At 40.7% G+C, this 18,755-nt stretch overlaps 1 protein-coding gene across 1 annotated transcript; it reads left to right on the forward strand.

Annotated features, from left to right (window-relative positions):
• Positions 1-7,198: 7,198 nt before the first annotated feature.
• Positions 7,199-17,191, forward strand: hapln2 (hyaluronan and proteoglycan link protein 2). The gene is made up of 6 exons (XM_085365308.1): positions 7,199-7,251; positions 7,407-7,511; positions 8,200-8,556; positions 8,927-9,043; positions 9,134-9,316; positions 16,812-17,191. The coding sequence occupies exons 1-6, from the start codon at positions 7,218-7,220 to the stop codon at positions 17,087-17,089; spliced, it is 1,074 nt and encodes a 357-aa protein (XP_085221434.1). The 5' UTR covers positions 7,199-7,217; the 3' UTR covers positions 17,090-17,191.
• The last annotated feature ends 1,564 nt before the right edge of the window (positions 17,192-18,755 follow it).

Below are 18,755 nucleotides of genomic sequence, written 5' to 3' on the forward strand. Positions count from 1 at the left end.
AGGTGCATCTAAAAGTGTTGAGGGAGGGGAGCCACATGTAATGAATGTAATAATCCAACTATATAATGAGCAACAGCAATTATAAAACACAGTTGTTACCTTGCTCAGTCGTGGATCTAGAAAATTTTCCAGGTGGGGGGGCAAGACGTCTAGACAGGGTGGCACATACCTCTTCAGTGAGGTATGTAAAAATCCCCTTTAAGTAAATGGAGTCAACAAAGTACCCACAAAAACACTATTTCTTGAATCATTATCTCATCTAAGAAATGGTAAATGACCTGTATTTGTATAGCGCTTTACTAGTCCCTAAAGCGCTTTACACATTCAGTTATCCACCCATTCACACACAGGTGATGGCAAGCGACATGTAGCCACAGCTGCCCTGGGGCGCACTGACAGAGGCAAGGCTGCCGAACACTGGCGCCACTGGGCCCTCTGACCACCACCAGTAGGCAACAGGTGAAGTGTCTTGCCCAAGGACACAACGACCGAGACTGTCCAAGCCGAGGCTCGAACCAGCAACCTTCCGATTACAAGGCAAACTCCCAACTCTTGAGCCACGATCGCCCAAAGGTTACAAGCGGCATTTGTACAAACAAGCAATTAGTTATTAACACCCAAACACTTTTCTGACTGAAGTGAGTAGTAGCAACAGTGCTGTATAAATAAAAATGAATTGAATTGAATAGCAATAAATAGTAACTTCATTGTCTTCATGAGTAGATTTAAGCTAAATGCTAACTGTGGTGTGACAATGTGCCCACAACCAGCTGGCCAAGTTCAATGCCCTATCGTGTAGTTATAAGTGTAGTGCAGTGTAGAGAAGCTCTTCCTCAACCATGATTTGATCAAAAATTTTGGCCAGTTAGCTTTCCTGTCCTCTGATGTCAAAACAGACAAACCAACCGACAGACAAATGGGCACCAGACTTAAAAGATACCTCCGCTGCACTTCTTCAACGATAAGGCTGAAACGCTGCTGTGTGAGATAAATTTAGAATGTTTGATATCTTTTCCAGATCTTACAGGACAGAAATGCATGTGTGTCACCTGACTCATTGTGAATTAGCGGCAGGGGTTCAAGCGTGCATACCACATTTTTTTTTGTAGTACTGTGTTACTATTGTCATTCCATCAGTGCAGTACTGGCTGCTCTGATGCAATGATAACACAATCTCCCCATCAGAGGCAGCATAGTAACAGCAAACAGAAAGAGCTCCAGGACCACATGAAAAGAGATAAATGCAAGCCTAAGCTTGCCTGTTATGTAAGACTGAGATAGTTGATAGTGGGAATCTATACTGGTACTTCACACTTTTATACTGTACTCTGGGAACTTTGCCAGGCCTATGTGACCTTTTAAGGTGCATCTATTAATTGATCTTAATAGATGCATAAAGTTTCTTGTTATAGCGTTTTTGTTATAGACACAGACAGTACCTGAAAAAAAAATAGCTTCCTGTACAAAATGCCTTAAAATGGCATGAACACATATGAATTCCTAATGAGTTCATAGTGTCATTGCTGGTTTCACATCTTGTTGAACACAACACAATGTGCAGTTTGAAAAAGAGGATCCCAGTAAGAATAAAATAGTCGACATAGTATGAAGCAGGGTATGCTTTAGGGTGTGGCTATTTTTGATGGACAATCCGCCGCTGCATGAGCATGCAGTGCTCCTTGGTTTCTCAGTCAGATCCACCTCTCACGCATCACATCCAGCTTTCGAGACGTCAAGGTGGAAATGACCAGAATGCTCAACTTGGTTGACATCACACTGGCTATTTTCATTGTTTAAATTCAGTCCATGTCACTCATCTGGATGTACAATATCATATTTTGCAAAATCTTCAACGATTTTTTTCTTTTTCATTATAATACCATGTGTTATACCTGCAGCACAAAATGTCTTGTCGCAGTGTAAAAGTGACAAAATATATGTCTTTAAATGGTAGCAATTAGTGGCAATCATTGCAGGAAATACTTAAAGGTTAAAAGGTAAATGATTGATATTTGAGCTGAAAATATCGACTATATATATACTAGTTACCTAAAGAGTGTCCCTACACACACACACACACACACACACACACACACAAATAACGATTCTGCACTTTGTTGTTTTTGGTTTCCAGTTCTGGCATGAAACAACCTGGAGGTGCTCCATGCTCAAAGGGGGAAAAACATGTATGGGAACGTTAAGTTCTCTCTCTCATCTTTGCTGTGAGATTCATATCTACTTCTATGACTGTCGTATGTGTGTTACACAACTAACTCAGCTTGTGCCTCAGGCTCATTATTAAATCACTCCATTTAAAGGACAAGGGGTCAAACAACTCCTGTCGTTTTTAATATATTTATATTTAATATATTTTTTGTTGTATTATGTACAATGCTGTACAAAAGTATCCCCCCCCCCCCCCCCCCTTCTTGATATAATGCAGATAAAATGATAAAATGTCATTTTTAAATTATTATTTCATTTATGTTTCAGTGGTGAGGCTTCCCAGGAGTGGCCAGCTTATCAAAATTACTGACACTGACAAAATCCAGTGCTGATCAAAAAGAACACCAAGACATATCTCACATTTGTCAAACAAACAAACAAAAAAACCCTTCTTCATCTTGATGTTCCTCAAGACCTTTGGGAAAATATTCTGTGCAGTGCAAAACAAAAATTGAATTTTTTGGAAGCTTTGAGTCCTATTACATCTGGCTTAAGAACATCACACCAACACGCAAACATGGTGCTGGTAGTGTGATGGTGTGGGGTTACTTTATTGCTTTAGGACCTGAATGACTTGCTCTATCAGTGATTGGAAACACATCAGCAAGTCTACCTCTTATTAACTTCAAAAAGCAGTGTTAAGGACTGTAACAGTGTGTGCAGAAACTTGAAAATGTCTTTATATAAATAAATAAATGTGTAGCAGTTTTGTTGAAAGATTTTGTTCATCAAAACTAAGGAATGTTGAAGTGTGATAGGGTATGAGTACTCTCATTAGAATGAGGTATCTGAGCAGCCAACCAATGCATGATCCGCATCAGTGCTTCGAGACTAGCAAGTGTCACATGTCTTATATCGCAATAATCAGCATACCATGAAAACGTGATTTGTAGAAAATAATGGACAGAGTCAAATGACACACCACACCGATAACTTGACAACCATCAGCGTACTACAGAAGTGGCATTACGGGAATGTTTAAATGCTTACAGCACGCTACTTAAATATGACACTATCCTATTGACATTCCAAACGCAACCTTACACAACGTTAATTTGTATTGATGTGAAACAGTAACATCAGTGATAATGTGAAAGGAAAAATAAAGACACAGTCAGCGCGACTGGCACAGAGAACAAATATCCTATTCAAAGTCAATGTCGTTTTTTTTTTTGTTTGTTTATTTAATTTTTACACAGTGCAAACAACAAGAAAATGCTGCTAAATGTTCACTGGTAACATTTGAGTCAACTGAGCATGGAAAATGTGAAGGGATGTGAATGGGTGAATGATAAGTATACAAAGATAAGTAAAGGACTGATAATAATGACTGGTGTTTCCATCCGGCAGCCTGCATGGTGTAAAATGTGTTTTGTTTCATGTAAAAACATTTGCCCTTACTGATGAACTCATCTAAAATTACAACCTGACTCTGTAGTACACCTCAGCTCTACATCTTACAAGCTTGTGTTTGTTTTAAGTACCAGCAACTTCATTTTCAGTGTAACAGTCAGTTGACATTTCCTGATAACTGTTTTCTAAGAAACAGTGTGTGCCCATATGGGGTTTATGGTTACAAGGACGGTGAAAGTTTACAAGGACCTCTGAAAGTAACAGGGAAAAAAACCTACATTATTTCTCCTAACAGCTGTCTGTGAAAAAGAGACATGTCACTTTTGGTCTCACACATTTCTGCTGTAAACTAATGCACATTACTTGGTGTAAAATTATACTAGCGCAGGAAAGGAGTGGAAAACAGCTTTCACATTTCTTATAAAAGATCATTATGCATTATGCCTCATAAGAATCAAAAGGTCAAAAGGTTTTATTTCAGACTCCTGGTACTTAGATGAAATGCAAAGACAAAAAAGCCACCTACACACAAGGAAGACACGGGAAACCTAGTCAGACAAGGAAGTGCCTCCAGTGACTCCTTAGCATTGGATTTTTTTTAAACTGTAAGGAAGGTAAATCTGTCACAAACTGTCACTCTCTGCAGTGGATTCAAGAAGAAGGGTATTTGTAAGTATGTTAGAAGTTAGGGTGATGTGTCTTTACATGAAGTTTCAGAAATGTTGGCAAAAAGTACATACTTTTACCATGAGGCACTTTCATGACCTCAGCACTTTTTCACAGATTTTGTCAACAGAGTCACGCATCAGTACTACATCAGGGCTGCAGGCAGGTCGACCAGCTCTCATATTAGCCCCACTCATCAACTCTAGATGGACTGAGTGGTTATCAAATGTGTAGAGATTAAAATGTTGAATGCTTTTAACTGACTCTGTGATTTGCAGCCCTGCTTAGAGCTTCAGAAGTAAATTGCGAAACACCAAAAACACATCCATCAACAAAATTGAAATGAACTGTCACAGAGTGCAAGAGCATTTACCTGCAGGCTTTAATAAGTAGCTTTGAGCCTTAGGCAGCTGCCGAGTATAAGAAAATGAGCCAAACAGTTGAAAAGTGAAAAAAAGAACAAAAATAGTTTTGTGAGGCTTTTTGAACTGTATATTTTTCAATAAAGAATAATTTAAAAAAATGTTGAAAAATATAGATCACAGTTTGGCGTAAAAAAAATGTATTAAAACTACCACATGATGGCACTATGACAAAATAAAGTTACTTATTGTCGTTATTATAGTTAAACTGCAGAGGGCAACATTTCTTTCTATGCAACATAAATTCACACTAACAGCACAAAGCCCTGCAAGCAATATTCAGCTATCTGTTACAATGCAACCAGAATCTGAAGAACAAATATCCTGATGATTTTTGATTTTCTGTTCTATGATAAATTGGTGTAGCTGCCCCAAAATGGCATAACATTGTGTTTCTATTCATAGACAGGAGATCAACACTCACAAAGACCATGAAAGGCTGCATTTTCATAGGAGTCCATACGCTTGATTAGCTGATCATCAACAAGTGTGATCTCCTATATATACTGTAAGCAGGAGTATATGTAGTTTGCTGATCTGGAACATTCAGGTCTGTGTTAACACAATGCAAGACTCTTCATAGGCAGTTCACCCAAAAGAGGTTCTACAGCAGCGGTCCCCAACCCCTGGGCCTCGGACCGGTACCGGTCCGTGAGTCGTTTGGTACCAGGCCGTGAGAGTTAAGGCTGAGGTATGAAATGTATGGTTTTCAGGGTTTTTATCGGTTTTCAGCGTTATTTTGTTATCGTTTTTATCGTTAACTCGGTTTTCCTGGGTCTTTTCACGTGTGTTATGAATAAATCTTCTTTTTTTCGGTACCGGTACTAGTTTTATTTTGTTGTATTTATCCGCGACACCTTAAAGGCCGGTCCGTGAAAATATTGTCGGGCATAAACCGGTCCGTGGCGCAAAAAAGGTTGGGGACCGCTGTTCTACAGGATTTAGTTTGAATGCTAAATATTAAACCTATGAGAGAACAATTATAAAACAAGCCTGAATATATTGGACTTGTTGGAAGGGTTACCAGAAGAAAGCTTCTCTCTATTAGGAGCATGACAACATAGCATAGATTTGAAAACTTTGATTTGAATAAATCAAAAGACTTCTGGAACAGTGTTGTTTGGGGACACCAGCCACAGGACACATTGAGTCAACCATGAACTCTTCTGTATACCAGTAGAATGTGAGGCCAGGTAAAGCTTTTTTTTTTCAGCAGGCAAAGTTACTGAAATAAGAAAGAATCAAAGAGTTGTAATCATCCAATCAAAGTGCAGAAGATAGCTGTGCACAAAAGAATACCTTCAAACCTTAACAAACTGAAGCAACGTAATGAATGCATTGGTACTGTATATGGAGAGAGTTCTGTAGAGCCACTTGGTTGTTGTCACCTAGAGGTGTTTGTGCGAATACTAATTGGAGGACATGAAAGAGTCCCATTGATGACGGAGCACAATAGGGAAGCAACACCAGCAAAAACAGAAGAATCCCATCATTTAATCTTTTTTTCCACATTGGACGCTGTTTGTGTGTCTCCTGCCTGCTGTCACTGTGTGGAGAACATAACCCTCACAATGCCGCCCTTGTGCCGAGGACCGTGGTGGAATAGGAAACTAGGTCCGACACAGCTTCCTCTCCCACTGCCCCCAGAGCCATGTGGGCAATAACAAAGATGGCTCAATGCGCACTATAGTGCTCTTTGGCAACGACCTTATGGGAAAGGTTAGAATACACAGGCTAACTTGTTGTCTACAGGGTTCAGAGATGGCTCATCACTCGGTGCACTTTATTGTACAATATGTTTTTTGACAGCACAAGAGAATGTAAGAAAAGTGTGCAGATTTGATCAAAGTTAATACTTTTCTTTGTTTTAATGTGTAATATTAAGGTTCTCCTTCTTAAGTGTTCTTAAGAAGCAACACACAAAACTCATCTTTGTATATATTCATTGTTTCTTCAGTCATCTAAAACAGGAATTGAATAAGATTATAGATACTTTGCTATCTGGTAATTGATCAATCAAGACATTGATGGACAATTAATAAATAATTCATTTATTCATGTTCTAAAGGTAACGTCTACCACTGACAGATTTAGTATGTGTCAGCTCGAACAAATCAGATAATGGCATGTTTTACAAATCAGTGTTTGCACCTTGACCTGCAACACCAAAATGTAGAATTTTAGGTGCTAATGCTGGTTTCATTCATAGTTATAATCCTCTGAGAAAACTTTTTGTTTTTCATATTTTGTCTCACATTTAATAAAAACAAAGAAAAAAAGACTATAAATGAAAACAAACACAAAAGCTTGTGAGTATCAGATCTTCGTATGGTTACAAGAGTCCAGTTTACACACTGTCGATTACAGAGTGGACCATATGACCAGAGCGAGGGAAGAGAGGGAGTAAGAGTTAGAGACCGATGACAGCTGAACATTTGATGATTGGACAGAGAACCCAACAGAGATAAATAGTAGAGAAACAAAGTCAAGCTTTATCCAGAGAATTTTCTGATTGGACACTGAAAACATCGTGCTGGAGGATGCTGGAGGATGACCGAACGGCTGTATCTTCTCAATTACGCAGGTTTTTGTCTTTGTCTTTGTCTATTTCTGATTTAAAATTTGGGAAACATATTGGACTGTAAAATGTACCACAATTTTTCTTAACTTAAAGTTTTATTGATGATGCCAGGCCATCTGTGACAACAAAATATTATTCTGTTTTCTCATGAAACACAGGAGGAGGAAGAGTGACACCCTTCATAATGAACTGTGCAGTGATTCTTTTATTGATATCAAGGTGCTTCACCTGGTCTTCAGCTTTATATACACCGGAGAGAGCAGGTAAAATCCCATTACTCTCACATGATGGGTGATGTTTTGGCAATGGTTTGCAGTTACATATTCATGTACTGACCTGAGATTACTTTACATACTTGTTAATTTACTGCCTAACGTACGTCATGTTTAATGATGCAATCTGTGAATTTATCTGTGTAACAGAAGAAAATGAATTCATATTTGATGATGTTACCAATATTGCCCAGTATTGAACTCCTGATTGGTTTGTCTTATGTAAAATGCAAATATAGGCTATATTTCATCTTCAGCACAGTATTTATTATGAGGAGAATATTTTTTATCAGTGCAGTGAAGTAAAGAAAAGAATATATGTTACTGTATACAATGTAGACGGCTACTTCTAGTCATAGATGGAGTGGAACTCAATCAGAGCACTTAAAGTGCATCAGGGAGAACTTGGGGGTTTAGTATCTTGCTCAAAGATACTAAACTTTCTGGTTGGTACTGACACGCTATCAATGCAAATATTTTTGCCAAAAAAAGTGTCTTGTGAAGAAAATTTTAAAGCTTTAACCTGAAAGGGTAAAAATCTAACTTTTGCACTGCAGAAAAATTACACTGCACTGCTCGATGTGGTGCAAACAAGTTGTTCTTTTACCCAAAAAGGTTGTCACATGGGAGGTTGATGTTAGTGTTCTATTTATGATGTTCGATTTTCTTTTGCCCACAGCTTCCAAGAAACTAAAGTATCTTCTTGAGCCGCCTGTGTCTGCAGACGTCACTGGTCAAAGAGGAGATAATGTCACCTTACCATGTATCCTCAGAACCAAACCCAGCCATTACAAGGTTAAATGGACAAAAATTGAACCAGAGAAGGTTGGACCAGAAAATATTATCATGATATCCAATGCACATGCATTCAAGCCATACGGCCATCTTGGACAGCGAGCTTCTCTGCGGAAGGCTCATGCCATGGACGCCTCCCTGCACCTCGGCCGTCTTGAGCTGGAAGATGAAGGCACGTATCGCTGTGAGCTGGTCAATGGCATTGAGGATGAGAGCGTCACCATTACTTTGAGGATTGAAGGTAAAATATTTTTTGTATCTGCTTTTCAGGATTTCGGCACATGTCTGATTATTCAATTATTCGTGTGGTATACACTAGCTAAAAAAGGCTATTTCTGGTAAAATAGTGGTTTGAGCTATTGGTGGGTCATGGGACAAAAACACACACATGAGAATAAAACTGATTTTTTTGTAAAGAAAATAAGGTTTACCCATGTTTTTATGGTTCAGCTTGGATATTTTTTTCTCCTGCTTATCAAGAAAAATAGTCTGAGAACCACTGATGTGAAAGATATACAGGCTATTTTGAAATGTTGTCATAGCTTCATAGGGGCACTCATTTTGCCAGGGCAGAGAAAAACCAGCACTGACAGCGGGCCTTCTCTTTGTAGGTGTGGTCTTCCCGTATCAGAGTAAAGATGGCCGTTACAGATTCAATTACCAAGAAGCAAAAGAGGCTTGTGCTGCGCAAGATGGCACATTAGCCACATACAGCCAGCTTTACAGAGGTACCCCACAAACTGTTCAAAGCATTTATTCCGAATCAACAAATGCTATCTACTGCTTGTCCAGCTTTATTATTTTGTCTCTTCCTGCAGCTTGGACTGAGGGTTTGGATTGGTGCAACGCAGGTTGGCTCCATGATGGCACTGTTCATTATCCGATTATTCACCCACGACCAGTTTGTGGAGGCGAGTTGCCTTCAGGCATCCGCAGTTATGGCCCAAAAGATAAAAACAATGATCGGTTTGATGCTTTTTGCTTCACTTCGCAGACATCTGGTAAGATAGGAAACAAACTTTTCTACTCTTCCATTTTTTTGTGTGGTTAAATATTTTTCAAATCTCAAACTGTTTGAAATATAGAATCACTGATCCAAATGCTATTATTTATTTATGTTGTAATACACTTGTTTAAAATCACAGCATCCTGCGTTTCATTTACAATCCTTCACATAAATTTCTTTTTGGGACACTGTATCTTCAGAAAGAACCAATGAGCAGAAGCCGAGAGAGTCACATAACAAGGCGTGGAAGTATTGAGAGGCTAGTGTGTGTTTGGTCTTCACATGGGAGTTCTTCAAAATAGAAAAGGAATCAAATAATACTAAGTCTTTAAGAAATAATTTAACACCAGATAAAGTACAGAATGTCACACAACAGACTGTTTATAAAAGATGGACATAGACATTGTGACCATACCCAGTGGTTTTATATCCTCATTAGCCTTTTGACTCCTGGAATGTTGGTTTTGTGAAACCTAAAACAGCCTATTTTATTTGTGAGGGTGGAGTGTGAAGTTAATTTAACTCACCAAAACTAAAAAACAAGCTTCATGTACCACACAGCAACAAGTTATATTTTGTGTAATTCAATAAAAATGACCCAAGTTGTCTATATCAACACTTAACAAAACAAGTAAATTGCTGAAATAGAAAAAAAAACTGTCACTCATCTTACAGCTGTTACCAGTTGAGAAACAGCCTTGTGTGACTTTTCCAAGAAATGCTTTTAAGCTGGCTTCCTCATCCTGCCTTAGGCACTCCTGTAGGCTGTATGCAGTCTTGGTTACACTCGTAATTATGAGAAAACAATTCTGAACTTCTATGAGTCAAAGTGACAAAATAAACTGACTCAACCCACAGTACTTTTGATGAATCCTTAGAAAATATAATATTTTTTGTATACAGTTATACAGTGTTTAACAAATGTATTAAACTGCCAGAAAAAAAGTCATAAAAACAAGAAAATTCAAAATTCAAAAATCTATGCAGTGATCATTTTAAAAAAGAGTTCCCCCTTTAGAAACCCGAGCAGTGCACCTCAAACACACCCAGATCTCAGAAAGTCACCACACTTTGGATTTCTTGGTGACGCCAGTAGAGCCATGGTCTAAAGGGTGTTGCTTCTTAATTTTTTATTGATGATTGTTTATGTTTGAGTGCAGTGATACTGAATCCAGATTCTCAGTAGAAACAATCTGCCCTTTAATACCTACCACACAAAAGCAGTATTGATTGTTATATGTCCACTGTAGTGTCAATACACTATTAAAGATTATGCCGAGTCAGACTGCACATACAACAGTTTGTTTACAAGTTGACTTCTTCTTTATTGGGATCACACAGAAGTAACACACACACATAACTGGGCGTGGTGCCCCCTACTGGCGATGGCTTGCATAGCACACAATAATTCTTGGTTCATACATAACATCTCCTCCCCACTAAGCTATGCGACCGTGGCACCACCCGCAGAAACATTTCCCATAACCAACGTAGCACCTTTTTTTTTTTTTTATATTACAACATTCATGAAAACTGGAACTAATGTTGCTTTCTGTATGAATTTCTTTTTAGTTGAGAATAATGTCTCTGAACGCCAACACTCTCACTGAACTACTTAATACGCTCACCCATCACAATAACGAGCGGGTGGCTTGGTGACTCTCACTGGGTAACGTCTTACAGGCTCTGTAACCTGTGTACAGTCAGTCAGTGATGATTTAAGAGACTGGGGTGTATCTGGAGGTACGGTGGTCCCCATAACTTGTTCAACAGTCTCTTCCTGCAGAGTTGTACAAGGGTAAAGCATGGTGTCACTACCACTCTGGGCTGGTGACATCTGAGAGCTTGTCGGAGGATCCACTGTGACCTGCTGAGATACTGACTCAGGTCGTGTCAGCATCTGATCCACATGACGTTTCCACACCCCTTGGGCTCCCACATTCACCTTGTATGACACTGGCCCAGTCTTCTCCAGTACGACACCGTGCGTTCACTTGTCCTCTCCCTTCCTATAATCGCGCACCAGGACAGGCTCGCCCACAGTGAACCGTCTGTCCCTGGAGTGTTGCTGTCGGCATTGTTGTTGCGCATCCTGTGACCGACGCACAGCTCCGGCCACACTGGGCTTCAAAAAATCCAGTCGAGAGCGCAGCTTGCGTCCAATGAACAATATAGCTGGCGTTTCTCTAGTTGTTGCATGCGGAGTGTTGCGATATGTCAAGAGGAACGTGTCAAGGCGTTGTTGCACAGGTGCTGTACCCCTGGAGGCTTTCAGTGCATGCTTGAATGTCTGCACAAAACGCTCAGCCAAACCATTAGTGGCAGGATGGTACGGCGCAGAGCGGATGTGTTTGACTCCATTAGCTTTCAGGAACACCCTGAATTCCTCAGAACAGAACTGCGGTCCGTTATCACTCACCAGGACGTGGGGAATGCCATGGCGACTAAAGAGACCCCGTAGCACTTGTATGGTTTTACCAGCTGTGGTGCTATCCATAATATGCACTTCAGGCCACTTGGAATGTGCATCTACCACCACCAGGTACATGTGACTTTCAAATGGACCCGCAAAATCCACATGGATCCGTTCCCATGGACAGGAAGGCCACAGCCAAGGGTGTAAAGGCGCTAACCCAGGCTCTTTTTGCACACGCTGACAAGAGTGGCAGGCTTTAGCTTGAAGCTCAATTTGAGAATCAATGCCAGGCCACCAAACATAGCTGCGAGCTAAGCTCTTCATCCTCACCATCCCTGGATGTGCAGTGTGGAGCTCTTTCAGTACATGAGAGCGCAGCTTAGGTGGCACAACCACCCTCAAGCCCCACATGAGGCATCCCTGCTGTATTGGGAGTTCATGTCTGCGCATCAGATAGGGTGACAGCTCTTGATCTGTGTCCTTTGTTGCTGGAAAATGTCCAGTTATTACCATTTCCAGCACACGAGACAAAGTGACATCAGACAAAGTGTCACGTCTGATCTCGGCGACACTGACTGGTAATGTGTCCAGCTGAGATGCGTAGAATACCTCAACTGCTCCCTGTTTCTCTTTCTGTGCAAGGGGCAGAGGTAAACGTGACAGACCGTCAGCATTGGCGTGATGTGCCCCCTTCCGATACTGTAAGGTGTAATTATGTGCTGACAGAAGGAGCGCCCAACGCTGCATTCGCGCAGCTGCCATTGATGGTGTACCTTTTACTGGACTCAGAATTGAGGTCAGTGGGCGATGATCAGTGAGCAAGGTGAACTTGTTACCATGGAGATACTGGTGAAACTTGCGCACTCCAAAAACAATTGCCAACGCCTCCCTCTCGATCTGAGCATAGTTTCGTTCTGCTTTGCTGAGGGTTCGTGAAGCATAAGCAATTGGCCGTTCTTGGCCATCAGGCATGACATGTGAGAGCACGGCTCCAACGCCATATGGTGAAGCGTCACATGCCAAATGGAGAGGCAGTTCAGGATTGTAGTGGGTGAGTATTTTTGGTGAGGCCAGACGTTCTTTAGCTTTCTGGAAAGCTGACTCGCAGGCTGATGTCCACTGCCATTTCTTCTCTTTACTGAGTAGCTCATTCAGCGGTTTCAGGACTGTAGCTAAATCAGGTATGAAACGTCCATAATAGTTGAGCATTCCCAGAAAAGAACGTAACTGGCTGACATCAGCTGGTGCTGGAGCTTCCATAACGGCACGCACCTTTTCTGGTGATTTGTGTAACCCTGCCGCATCAATTATGTGGCCCAGGTATTCCACCGATTCTTGGAAAAACAGGCACTTCTCCTGTTTGAGACGCAGGCCATAGTCCTCCAGCCTGCCCAAAACTGCCTTAAGGGATCTCAGGTGTGTCTCTTTATCTGGACCACTGACGAGGATGTCATCCAGATAACAATGGGTGTATGGTAGGCCGAGAAGCACTTGATCCATAGCCTTCTGAAACAATGCAGGTGAAGACGCCACTCCAAAAGGCAAGTGATTGAAACGGAACAGCCCTTTTTGTGTCGAAATAGTCAGCAGCTTCTTAGACTCCTCTTCTACCTCCATCTGTAAGTAGGCATTTGCTAAGTCTAGCTTACTGAAATGCTGACCTCCTGCTAGAGAAGCAAACAGGTCCTCAATGCGTGGAAGTGGGTACTTATCCACACAGAGCTGCGAATTAAGAGTGACCTTGAAATCACCACAGAGTCTCACTGAGCCATCCTTCTTGTTGACAGGGACCACGGGCGTAGCCCAATCACTATGCTCCACTGGTGTGATCACCCCAAGCTCAGTCAGGCGTTTCAGTTCTGCCTCCACCCGAGAGCGGAGAGCATAAGGCACGTTACGTGGTGGACAGAATTTGGGGACACTATCAGGCCTAAGAGTCAATCTGGCTTTAATTCCTTTCATTGTGCCCAGCTCCTTAGAGAAAACGGCAGAGTGTTTCTTTAGCACAGCCTCCAGATTGTCATTTCCGCTTTGCTCTCTGGCATGGACCATCTTTAAGTCTTTCCAGTTCAGCTTAATCACTCTCAGCCACTCCCTACCAAACAGTGGTGGAGCATCCACCTTTACCACGTACAAGGGTAGAGTTGCACGCTGCTTATTCAGTTCAACTTGCCAGCGGCTCCCCAGTGTACGTTTTCAGCATGATGTCAGTGGGTTGCAGCGGCAACTGACTCAGCATACTTTTATATTGTTCCCATGGAATCAAAGACACAGCAGCCCCTGTATCCAGCTCCATCTCCATTTTCTTCCCGTTAACTACAGGCATTAGGGAGATACGTGAATATTTCTCTTTTCGTGACAAAGAATACAGCTCCAACTCACTATCAGTGTCGGGTCTGGTTCCTTCACTTTCACTCTCCTCTGCGGCAACATGATGAATTCTCCTCTTTTTGTCCTTTGCTCTGTTTTTAACTGCATTGCCTTTCAGCTCATGTTTCCCCTCTTTCTCTTTCCTGTTCCAATCTTGGCTGCTTCTGGCTCTACCTTTGCACATGCGTTTCGTGTGGCCCTTCCTTCCACACTGGTGACAGTCACGGTCTTTGTACCAGCAGTTATCATCAGTATGATTCATTTTCCCGCAGCGGCGGCATTTTTCACCTCTTTGTGACAGCACTGCATTCACTTTAAGGGAACCACTCAACTGCTGCACTTCACGTGTTGCTGTCTCTGCCGACACAGCATAATCAACTGCTTTGCGAAACGTGAGATCCTTCTCAGTCAAAAGACGCTTCTGCACAGTTTCACACTTTAATCCACACACAAATCTGTCTCGTAGAGCATCTTCCAGATACGCACCAAACTCGCAATGTTCTGACAGTCTTTTCAGCACCGCCACATACTGTGCGACCGTTTCTTCTTCCCCCTGATTCCTCTTGTGGAACCGGAACCTTTCAGCTATTACCAGCGGTTTGGGAGCAAAATGAGCTTGCAAAACACCCACAATATTGTCATACTGCATTCTCCCAGGCTTGCTTGGCGCCACTAGATTACGCAGCAGACCGTACGTCTTGGGACCCGTTTCTCAGGCTGAATGTCATTAGCAAGGATGTAATGCTCAAAACGTTCAATATACGTCGCCCATTGCTCACCAGCATCATCAAAGGGGTCCATCTGCCCAATCATTCCAGCCATGATGTATCCGCTGTCCACAGCCAACACTGTCGTCTCTGACTCGTCGGCGAAAAATCAGCTAGCAGCTAGCTCCGATGCTAATTCACCACGCGATTGTCCGTTTTCCGTCCAAACTCGGCCACGCAGTCAGTTCATGCTCAGTAGACGGCCAAGTCTTCCAGACGTCACAACTCGTCGCCAGTTTATGTTATATGTCCACTGTAGTGTCAATACACTATTAAAGATTATGCCGAGTCAGACTGCACATACAACAGTTTGTTTACAAGTTGACTTCTTCTTTATTGGGATCACACAGAAGTAACACACACACATAACTGGGCGTGGTGCCCCCTACTGGCGATGGCTTGCATAGCACACAATAATTCTTGGTTCATACATAACATTGATAGTAGGTGCTGTTGTGACTAGTGATGGGTGAACGAAATGGCTCTTAGAGCCGGGTCTTTGAAGCGAACGATGCGAGTCGGCTCCTTATTGGGAGCCGTGGGGTTTTTTCTTTCTCTTGCCCTCTCTTTCACTTTTTTTTGCTTTACGCTGCAAGTCACCCTTGTGTTTGCGCTGAGCAGAGACGCCAAACAGAGCCTTGCGTTTGCGCCCCTCTGCTCAGCGCTGAGCTGAGCTGAGGGAGCGGGGACGGTAGTTACACTCGCAACAGCAGTAGCACACAACAAGAGCAGGAGGGAAAGAAAGACAGCCGGGAGCAACAACAAGAGACAACACTGGAAAGGTACAGTAAAGTAAATGAGTGACACCAAGAAAAGAAGCAAAGTCTGGAACCATTTCAATCGTATTGACAAAACAAAGGCAGAGTGTAGAGTCTACAAGAAAAGGATATCATATAGAGCTCCACAAACAACATGCACAGGCACCTAAGAACTGTCCACCCATCAGTGCAATGGGAAGATAAAACGCAGTCAGTTGAGTGTGATATTAATATTCCTAAATGCCAACCTTTCCCTTAATTAAAGATCTGGGCGTTCTTTTTTTCCCCCTTTTTCCCATATTTTAATTTATATTTTACTGTGTTGTGGTTTGCAGTGTTTTGTGTTGTTTCATTTTAAATTTGTTTAAAAGGAAAAAGCTGAAAATTTAAGTAGTTAAAAGTTGAAATGTATGAAATGTAAATAGTTGGTTTTTGTATTTTATAATTTATTTATTACATCTTATATGGAGTGAATAAATAAAAGTATATTTACAGTGACCCCTAGAGACAAAGCACGTACAAACTCCAAAACACAACGGAAGTGCTCCAGGATGCTAGGAGCTGTGTTGAGCTTTTGTTACCTAGTGGCTACACGAGCCAGGAAGTACCAACAATCGGATTGGGTGTTCGGTAGTAACAGGTAAATGAACTTTTTTTTTTTAATTATTTGAAAAAAAAAAATAATTATATATATATATATATATATATATATATATATATATATATATATATATATATATATATATATGCTTTGGAGTTTGTACGTGTTTCGTCTCTAGGGGTCCCCATAAATATTTATATATAAACATACATAAAGAAAACCACGTTTTTTTACATTACTAATTCCTTTTGTGCATAATTTTATATTGTTGTTGATAATTAATTAATTAAAGCAACAAAACAACCTGAAGAGCCGGTTGGGAGCCGAAAGAGCCGGATCTCTAAAATCCCATCATTTGTTGTGACATGATGGAAACATGTTCAGTGGGAAAATGCTTGTTTGTCTCTCCAGCTGGAAAGCCCTACTGATACTCCCACTCTTACTGTTGAAATTATGACAGACATGTTTGGACTTGTAAAACAACAAGGACATTTAAACAGTTGCAGATTTTCTTTTTGTCAGCATTTAAATAATTACTTATTCTCTATATCTCCTACAAATGTTTCCTGCTCCCACAGGCTCCGTCTTCTACATAGCTGGGGCTTTCTCCTTCGAACAGGCCGGACACACTTGTAAAAATCAGGGAGCTGAGATGGCATTGATCGGCCAGCTTTATGCTGCCTGGCATTTCCATAACTTTGACCAGTGCGATGCCGGTTGGTTAAAAGATGGCAGTGTTCGGTTTCCCATCAGTAACCCCAGGGAGCGCTGTGGAGGCATTCCAGAGGCAGGAGTACGGTCATTTGGATTCCCAGACAAGAACACACATGTTTACGGGGTCTATTGCTATAGGTAATCCAAAAGCACGAGCAAGAAAGACAGAGAGACCTGAGAGACCACAATACATGTGTATACAGCTTTATATACCAAAAGATTGTCCCAAATAAGAAAGTTCATATCTGAGGCTACAGACACGTTGCACTATTGTTATTTTCAACATTATAGTAAAGTAACTATGAGTGGGTATAATAATGATTAAAAATAACTAAAAGAATGAAAGTTCAAGGAAAGTTCAACAACTAGTAGATTGCAGGTAAATGTTATAAAATAATGTTTATATGCACAATCATCTATCACTAAGCCTTTAATAATAACAGCTCTGCAAACACGTGATGTGTCTACTTAACATAACTCTTGCTTTTATATGAGCATACTCTAATGAGAATAAACACAAAGGATAAACTGATTTATGTGTAAATTAATGACACATAATTTAATTTGCTGAATAAAAAGATGACCTGTTATCAGTTTGGATGTTTTTGTATATTTTTTTCCTTACTTTCCAAAAATATCTCAGCTGCTGGAGCCTCTGTCCTTATTTATCATAGAGTGCCTGGATGTAGCCTAACTTTAAAATACTCATTTTTGACATGCATCTAGATGCCATCAGTCGTTGGAATATAAATGAAGAAAGGAGTAGCCTCTTTCTAAACTGCACAGATAAGGTCATGATGTCAAGTTGTTAATGATTTAAAGTAGCAGCAACCAGTTAAATTGCAGTTTACTGTTAAGTTTTCAGTTTCAGTTTAGCTGCTAGGTTTCAATGTGGGTCCAAGGGTGCAAGGGAAAGCTTCCTGCCTCAACAATGCATTGAAAGAAAATATTAAAGCAAGGAGGGACTTATTTAATGAGCCTTGCAATAGAAGTTAAAATAACAGGAATTATACATTTTTACACATATTTATGAAAAATATATAAAATAAAATAAAATATAGCAGTGATCTGCTTTCCTATTAAATCTCTAATGAGTACCGAGACAACCTGGTAGCTTTATGCATTTGTCTACATGAAATTTCTCTGATTTCAGGGTTGGTACTTTCCCTCATCTAAAGAAATACCAAAATTAAAGGGAATCACTGATGTCCCCTTCAAGAAAACGTTAACATAGTTTCCACATGGTGTTTAAATCAGTTAGACATGTTAGAAAACAAAACAAACTGCATCTGATTAAATCTGGAGCTAGTGTGACTCACGCTTTAATGTGACCTTATCTACATGTAAACTGTATCTATACATTCTTAAGTGATATAAAAAGAAATTTCCAAAGAAGTTCCCACCTCTTCCTCTTATCTCTGCCTTCAAGCAAGAAAACAACAACAGATGAACCAGTCCTGTGAACACAGAAGAAAAGGAAGAGCCCAAACAAAAGGGTTACTCCAGGACAGTCCCACTGTCCTGGAGTAACCCTTTTGGCCCACAACATATTACCCACAACATAATCGTGTTTCACCTTTATTAAAGGTGGCCCACAACATATTACTCCATATTGTTTGGATCAATGGATAAATTTGTCATCAGTGGGCAATCAGTGGGCAATCCTATGGCTACAAATGAGAGAAACTTAAATATTCACACTGTTTTTGAGACATAACGTCTTTAGCAATAAACCACTTGACAACAACGCTGATCATGTTTGGGGTTTTTTTTTGTTGCTTTTTTATGTTCACTGTATTTAATGTTGT

This window comes from Diplotaxodon limnothrissa, linkage group LG11 (genome assembly GCF_057381915.1).
Source record: "Diplotaxodon limnothrissa isolate DT_005_m linkage group LG11, D_limnothrissa_male_GT1.1, whole genome shotgun sequence".
Lineage (NCBI taxonomy): Eukaryota > Metazoa > Chordata > Actinopteri > Cichliformes > Cichlidae > Diplotaxodon > Diplotaxodon limnothrissa.